This window comes from Rasamsonia byssochlamydoides (assembly GCF_041956645.1).
Source record: "Rasamsonia byssochlamydoides strain NRRL 3658 unplaced genomic scaffold VTN77scaffold_14, whole genome shotgun sequence".
In the NCBI taxonomy this organism is placed as follows: domain Eukaryota; kingdom Fungi; phylum Ascomycota; class Eurotiomycetes; order Eurotiales; family Trichocomaceae; genus Rasamsonia; species Rasamsonia byssochlamydoides.
In genome coordinates, this window is record NW_027192397.1 from 363,966 (window position 1) to 372,351 (window position 8,386).

Consider the following 8,386-nt stretch of genomic DNA (forward strand, 5'->3'; position numbering starts at 1 on the left):
TCTGGCCGTCTGACAGGAATCCGGAGTGCCTGTCAGCTAGGGTTGCCTGTCATCTCAAGCAAGATTGTTGGGGTGGGCCCTGCAATTACTGTTTCACGTCCAGGTTCAGGGACCCTGTCACTGCTCATTCTAGGTAGCCTCCCCTCGCCAACATCAACAGTTCTCCATCACTCAGCAGTGGCAACATATAACTACGATTCCGGACAAGTGGTTTGATCTGACTTCACACCTAGTTGGAACTCTTTTGGTGAACATCTAAAGATTCCGAACCGCTGTTCGAGCTTCAACTGCTTCCATCCCGGTACCTTCGCACAGGCGTCTAGCAGATAACGGCTGTCGATCGCCCGACCGCCACATCACAAACACCTCGTCTCATCCTGACCTCGTCTCATCCTTCGATTCCGCCCCCTGCCTTCGATCTTCCTGGACCTTTGACGCCTTTACAGCCCTCCTCACTGTGAGTTGCAGGAGATTGGTAGCGGTGTTCTGGTCGAGTGCTCGGTGGCGGTTAATAACTAGGCACCGAGTTCCAGCCTGGTTCGATTTCTTTCCTTCCCGTACAGAACCGTTTACATCTTGCCTCCTTCATTTTGGACGCCTTTTGAAAGGCCTTTTGTCGGCAGCTTTGCCTCCCATGGCGAAATAGACGTTTGGACCTTATCCTTCCAGTGTCTTTCCGTACCTTCCTGATTCTCCACGACCAGTTACTATGGGACAGACCTCGTCAACGCAACGGGATCAACGGCAAGACAGCGCCTCACGATTTTCAGTCCTCTCACGAAGACATAGCAATGGCCAAGAAGTTATCATGAACGGCGGAGAGATGTCGGAACACCCGGAGGATCACAGCTCCTCTACCCCTCCGGGGCAAGAGTCAGATGATAGAAACAGCATCCATAATCTGTTTGCAGGGCCATCAACTTCCTCAGGGTCATCAGGTTTCCCGCCATCCAGTTTCGGGCCAAACGACATGGCAGTATCTATGCCTGCGACCGGTCACGAGCACGAAACGAGGGCTTTGGTGGACTTGAGACCTTCGGAAACCCGGGCTGCCTCCATTTCCCGTATGATGGCGAGGAGGCAGTCGACCATGTCGAGATTAGGTTCCCGGATCCTACCAAACTCCGTAATACGAGGCCTACTCAATAGCGAAGAGGAGACGCCTGCAGAAGGCCACGCTCATCGAAACGGACGTCTATCGAGGACTCTTCTTCGATCCGAAGCAACTCACAGCAGCCGCTTCAATTCGTTGAGCTCGCTGGGATCGAGAGGGATCTCTAGAAGACGCTCGATTCGTGGGCCATATCCACTTCCTCGGGGCGACACGGCACTAATCCCTGATTCTCCCCCGAACCCAACATACCTCGATTCCTCTGCGGAGCCAATTCCGGATTCCAACAGAGGATTGTGGCGACGGAGCGCACGCCTGAACCGCGTTCGCGACTCTTTATCTACCCCTATCTCGCACATCTTTGGACCGCCCTCTCCTCCACCATCCAGCGAAGTTACGAGAAGCCCGCCTCGACGGCCATCACGATCAGCGTTCCACGAAGGCTCGGATCAACTTCTTCCTCCCGTGGCTCCTATGGATACCAGTATGGATTTCGACGATCCACCTCATGAGCTGGATTCTGTAGAACCCGCTGTGAGGAACTCGCGCCCACTCTCCCCGATTCCTTCCTCCAGGCCTTCACAGGGACCAGGAGCGATGCGACGGCTTCCAGGCATATTGCGGGCCCGATCATCCCGGGTCTTGCGACGAGAAGAGCAAACACCTCTGTCTCGGGTTCTGCAACTGGCTGCCGCTGCTATTGCGGCTCAGCTAGCCGGCACCACTGGCCCAGCGCTCCCCAACATCCAGTCTCTTGGCAATGATGGGCTAGACGCATCGCTCGAGAATTTCATCCAGAGCCTGCAGCAGGCTACGTTGGCTCAGGCCAATGCTTTGCCTTCAGGCGACTCTCAAAACCAGACCGCGGATGGCAATCCTGCTCCAGTTAATTTCCTAAGGGTTTTCCGCTTTGCCAACTCCGACACGCCAAGTGCATCCGGCCGACCAACGTCCGAGTCTGGAGAGCAGACCAATCGTCCAGACAGAATGGACGTCGATGAGCCTGCAGGAGAAGGCTCTGAGGGTGGTCGGACTGTCACTTTAGTCGTCGTGGGAGTAAGGTCAGTTCCCTCCAGTGGAATCGTCGGTAATCAACACCACACCGGTGGTCTGGGGTTGGACGCCCTGCTCGGTCTGCCACTGTTTCCACCAAGCAACATGCAAGATCAAGGCGGCACTGGCAACCTTCTTCGACGTGCTGATGGTGGATCCAGATTGTCGCCTCATCGCAATATGCTGGAAAGCACCGACACGTCGTCGTCCTCTGTTTCTCGGAGACCATCGGATGCCAGTTCACATCCCAATGGGGTCTCATCGAGTCCTCCGGGACCTCATCCGCCGCCGTCGACTCCCGCGGAGCCCGTCTTGTCTGCGGTTCCTTCGGAAAACTCGACACCAAGCCGCAGACCGTCATCAGCGTCTGCTATCTCTACCAGCATTTCGCCTCCGCTTCACGAGGAGCCGTCGAGACAGCCTACGGTTGAGCCGGGTGAAGGAGATGCTTCGTCCACGGGTGCTCGTCAGCGACGTCGGAGCGATTCTGAATATGCCCGTCATCGTCACCTCGGGTCGGGCGCTGCAAGACGCAACGGGGTCGTCGAACCTGATAATCCAACCCCGGCAACTAGTCGAACTTGGCTGATCTATGTCGTCGGAACAAACCTGTCCGAAAATCATCCCGCATTCGCGACGCCAAGCCTCTTTACAGACGTAAGTTTCCGTAAAGATCTTGCTACAATTCAGTGTGCTAACTGGTTGTATAGAATCCCACGTACGAAGACATGATTCTACTCTCATCTCTTCTTGGTCCGGCCAAACCCCCTGTTGCCTCTCAGGCAGATGTTACCTCGGCGGGTGGGCTGTTTACACTCGTCGAGTATGCAGGTTCTTTGGTTGCGGAAGCTCTGGACGGCGACCAAACTATTGAAATTGGAGAGAATGAACGATGCTTGATATGTCTCAGCGATTACGAGGCAGCAGAGGAAATTAGACAGCTCGCCAAATGCAAGCATATCTATCACAAGGAATGCATTGACCAGGTACGTTGGATCCTACAAAGTGAAACACGTCTGGAGGGACGACGGCTAACATGATTTTTTTTAGTGGTTAACCACGGGCCGAAACTCCTGCCCGCTTTGCAGAGGCCAGGGAGTTGCCGAATCCTCGAACAATAATACCAATAATCCCCCCGCTCAGGAGGCTGCTGCTTGATCCACCACAGAGAACAAAGAGCAGTGATCTTCAGCTCCGATTCGTTCTCAATTGCCGTCTTTCTTGAAGCACTTGGAGGCATCGTCTACCATCGAACCAGACTTCTCGACATGTGTACCAGATTGTGTTAATGCTGTTTCTATTGATGACCTGGTGGCTTTTCTATTGCGAGCGTCCTACCTCCGGCATTGCATTTCTCTTTTCTTCTTCTCTTGTTCTTCTTAGCACATGATCATTTTCCCATGGGTTCTGAGTTAATCACGTCATACCCGCCCGCATTACATCAACGGAGGTGTCCTTGAGCTTGAGGCCAATAAGGACAGCAGGGATAGTCGCCTTTTTGTACTTCCTGTCTTCCTTCGGTGCTGGTTTACATCGATACCATCCATGTTCATGACATCCATTTTGATTTCATTTGTACTTGAAGGCAGGCATCAGTGGCTCAGTGTCAAAGGGTCGTTTCTTTTGTTTTCGATTCTTGACGGTCTTGGTCAACCACGTGATGGGAAATACTCTCGGAGATACCCTGGGACGGCTCATTCTGGTCGGTAGAGGTTACGGGAATTTTCTTTCTTCGATGGCGAGCCTACTTCATCCTGTATTTTCATGTTAGAGAATGACTTTTGCTATCCTCGCATCCAAAGTAAACAACTGTATGGTTACAGGATTCAAAAGCCGTAGACTGGTCCCGTATCATGACTGTAAATTTCCTAACCTCTGCAGCTGCGTGATACTGGATGTGGGGAAAGCTTGGGAGACTCCGAGCGAGCGGAACCGGCCAAGCGGAGATGGTTGCCCCGCCATTCCGCTCCCCTCGATCTTGGTGAGTGCTGACTCAGCCAACGAGGGGCCAATTCCCCGCCTCAGGCTCTCCGAGAGTACGATAACTTTCTGAGGTGCCCATTTTTCTTGTAGCAATTGCAGCAAACTTTGCTATCTTGTTTCCTTAATTATTCCAGTTTCATCTGCTGGAGAACTTATATTTTTGTTAACTTCAACCCCGGGTGGGCCAGAATTGAAGAGTGTTAACAGGTGGGGAGGGGGGAAAATTTTCATCTACGGAGTACATCTCTCCCATTGATATAGTCTACCAAATCCCCAGTCCAGAAACACCTTCCTCGCAAAGAGTTTGGACACAATATCAGCCGCTGGACACAAGGCATGGACAGTCCAATCCGCCTCACCGTCCTCATATCCGGCAATGGCACGAACCTGCAGGCCGTAATCGACAAAGTGAGTGCGGGCCAGCTACCCGCGACGATTGTCCGGGTGCTCTCGAACCGCAAAGATGCCTTTGGACTCGAACGCGCCAAACGAGCGGGGATACCGACGACATACCACAACCTGGTCAAATATAAGAAGAACCACCCCGCGACGCCGGAGGGGGTCCAGGCCGCGCGTGAGGAGTATGATGCCGAACTGGCGAGATTGGTGCTCCAGGACTCGCCGGACTTGGTTGCGTGTCTGGGGTTCATGCATGTCCTTTCGATGAAGTTTTTGCAGCCGTTGGAGGATGCCCGTGTTAAGATTATCAATCTGCATCCAGCGTTGCCGGGGGCTTTTAATGGTGCTGTAAGTTGGCCCAGTTCTTTGTTTTCTGATATATGGCGACTCTGTTACTGACTTGCAACAGAATGCTATCGAACGTGCCCATGCTGCTTGGAAGGAGGGTAAGATCGACAAGACCGGGGTAATGATCCACAACGTCATCTCGGAAGTTGACATGGGCAAGCCCATCCTCGTCAAAGAGATCCCCTTCGTCAAGGGCGTCGACGAAGACTTGCACGTGTTCGAGCAAAAGGTCCATGAGATCGAGTGGGGGACTGTCATCGAGGGAATCGAGATTGCTATCCGAGAAATCAGGGAAGAAAAAGAAAAGGGCAGGCACTCCGGAGCAGCATGAGATAATAGCGACAATAAACTCTATCTATGATGATATGCTCTACTTTTCAGGCCTGAGGCCCTTACGAGGTTTTCCTGTCCGGAACGGTGCAGAGTCACCCACCTTATGAAGTACAACGTGAGCTCGATCTCTAGAGTCGGGCCTCGTCCGTGACGGTTTACTTGGAACCATGGCTCCAGATCCTCTTAACTTGAGGGGTGATAACTACTCCCTCCTGTGAGACTTCAGAAACCCAAATTCATTCCACACGATAGCGAGAACTATGACATGTGTGTCGAACTGTCAATCCTCTGGCAAGTTGCTCAGCTACGGGCTTTCAGCCTGCATGCTACCAACAGGCTACAGCACATGACATTCCTCTATTGGGCCGCTCGAACAGTGAGGCACTCCACAATACAATACACACCAGTTATTTTTCTTTTCGCCTAGGAAGAACTACATAGCTTCTGTACCTGTCAGGGATAGAGCGTTCGTTCAGCACCACTTTGTGGGATTCAAACCAAATCAATATCCGGTTGTGAACTTTTTGAATGGAGAAGTAATCGAATATTGTTGGTAGAGCTCTGTATGTCCATGCTACCCACTCTTTCTATAATCTGCGTAAAAATTTCCTGATTTATCAAAATCCCTCTCTTTCTTTTTCTCTCTCTTTCTTTTCCCTTCCTTGTCATGACTCACAACTCACCTGGGATCCCCCCATTAACTGACTGTACAGTAAGTACCGAGTACGAGTACATTGTTAGGTCCTGACACTGCGGGGATGGTGACAAGACTGACAGGTCTGACGTCTGACTCGTGGGGTAGACTGCCTGATTCGGATGGAGAGCCGACTGGTCGACCGGGCCAATTTCCCCAACGATGCATCCGATGGGCTTTGACAGGCAGGCAGTGAATCGCATTTGCTCTGCTCTGTCCTGCTCTGCATGTGCTTGTCGATATTACCTCGGTGTTTTCAAAAAGAAGAGGAGAACGGAACGGCTTCTAGGCCCAATGTCTTGTACAGAGTACATACGGAGTAATAGAGGAAGCTGGAGCAATGTCCATGTTTCGAGTCTCTTAACATTGGCTACTATAACTACTTACTTCAAGGTGACTGGTCGTGGTCATTCTCCCTTCGTACGTTACAGGCTGTGAAAGCTTGGATTTGACGGTTGAGCTCGGGGATATCGGGTCACGGGTGCCAAGGAGCCAAAGTACTCCGTACTGTACATACTCCGTATACGGAGTATAGCCATTGCTATATTGATTAATTGGAAGTCTGGAACGCATTAAGGGTCTATATAATAATATATGCACCTTTTTTATCGCTATTATTGAATGCATAGATAGAAAGTGGAGTCGGGTTATTCTGCGAGTGGAAGATCCTCATTCTCACCCCCTAACCAGAAAGGAATAACAGCCATCACGACTGAAGTCTCTATTATCTCAACTTTACGATAACGGTTACTGATCATTTCATGTCTGAGCATAATAATACAGGTTCTATCGTAGACATCAAGTCATCAACATTGACGCGTTGAAACTGAAAAGAAAATGAGAAAAAAAAAAGATCACTCCATTCGTGGTGGTTTGGGGGACCGCAGAATAATGGCGATAGATATTGTGTAACTGTGGTAAGGGTAAGCTGCAAGCATAAAGTTAATGAAATAACAATGCAAGGGTTAAGTTATTAACAATAATAAAGCCCCTGGCACGAGGCAAAGTCCCCGCCCGCCCCAGCCATAATAGAGAAACCAATTGAATCATTGTTTCAATGCCTGGCTGTGGTTCTGTTTTAAAGTTTGAAGGGGTCTGCCAAGGCGTGGTGGCCAGGCATGTTTCTTCCCTGCCAGCCTATCATGCCTGTTATCAGCACGACATGAGTACATCCCCAAGCTCCTTGACCTCCTGGCTGCAACTCCAGCGTGCTGTTACTGTTATGTAAGCACTCTCAGCAAACCCACGGATCTATGGAGTAATTGACCTAAGTTGACTCGCAACTAGACTAAACTCCAGGTCAATGCACCCGGTAAACACAATCGGGATTCGTCATCTCAGTTAGTGTTACGAGGCGTCGCCGGAGGCACGGAGGATCTAAAAAGAAACGGACAATTAAGATCCCGGGATCCTAGCCACGCGTGACGCTGCCCAGACATCTAATAATCTGTGCCGGTTTAGGTAGGGCTTTTTAGCCGGCACCTGCAGCACGTTGTGCTAACCACTTCAATCCATGCAATCCCCGAGGTCTCCCTTTTCAGGAAAGACATTCGCGCGATCCCTTGTTTTTTTTTTCCGATTGGGCTGCTGTTTGTTACGTTTTTGTCTGTGCTGTCTTCATTGCTTCAAAGAGGCCACCGGTCTGACCCATGCAATCTCCGTATATCGACCGGCTACACAACGGTGGATAGGACGTGCTCCGTGTGTCACTGCCGACTCACCAATGGCCTTCTCTCTTCGCTGCTCTCATTATCTAATGCTACTCCGTATCTAGATCATAATTATTATTATCTGCCTTAGACGTTCAGGCTGAGAGAAGCTGTCTGAACTCAACCTTTATCGGCGATCAGGAACCCTTCCGCATCCCGGCATATAATTAGTTGGTTACCGAACCGTTTTGATCGGAAGACGACGGAGTACGTACAGTGGTAGGCGGACGCATGGCCCAGGACACCGGAAGCCAACCAAGACCAGGGCAGTTGCAGGCCCTCAACCATGCCTCTGATAAAGTACTCCATAGATATGATCATATTCCTCCGTACTCCGTAATCTGATCGAGGACAACGGCGTGGTCTATCCAGCAGCATCTTGGCAGAGCTTCTTTCCCCGCTGAAGCTCTTCGCTGCTCCAGGGCTGCCGCCTGGGTTTTCCCTTTTCGTGGTTTTCTCCGACCTGATCAGGCCCGCCTAACTCCAAGCTGGATAGTTTGTAGAGAGGCCCAAGAGCCCGTTACTGAACATTGGCATCTGATGGCTCCAACGTCCCTGGCCGCCCCACCGTTCCGTCCCAGTTCGAACTGAAGCCCGCCGAGCCTGACTGAGGCACCGGTCGGCCTTCTCCTCGTGAGATCGGACTAGCATCCGGGCCACCTCTCGAGTCGCAACTCCGCGCGATTCCATTCTTCTTCTGCATCGTGTCACCTAGCTGAGGTCCTAAGGAGGAGAGGAGAGGATCAAGCTCCAGCT

At 51.4% G+C, this 8,386-nt stretch overlaps 2 protein-coding genes across 2 annotated transcripts; both read left to right on the forward strand.

The window, feature by feature from the left end:
* Positions 1 to 709: 709 nt before the first annotated feature.
* Positions 710 to 3,322, forward strand: VTN77DRAFT_1801 (uncharacterized protein; the record flags this gene model as incomplete). The annotated part of the gene is made up of 3 exons (XM_069417573.1): positions 710 to 2,821; positions 2,875 to 3,150; positions 3,215 to 3,322. The coding sequence occupies 3 exons, from the start codon at positions 710 to 712 to the stop codon at positions 3,320 to 3,322; spliced, it is 2,496 nt and encodes an 831-aa protein (XP_069279906.1).
* Positions 3,323 to 4,483: 1,161 nt separating this feature from the next.
* VTN77DRAFT_1802 (uncharacterized protein) lies at positions 4,484 to 5,225 on the forward strand (the record flags this gene model as incomplete). The annotated part of the gene is made up of 2 exons (XM_069417574.1): positions 4,484 to 4,894; positions 4,956 to 5,225. 2 exons carry the CDS (start codon positions 4,484 to 4,486, stop codon positions 5,223 to 5,225), a joined length of 681 nt encoding a protein of 226 aa, XP_069279907.1.
* Positions 5,226 to 8,386: the final 3,161 nt, after the last annotated feature.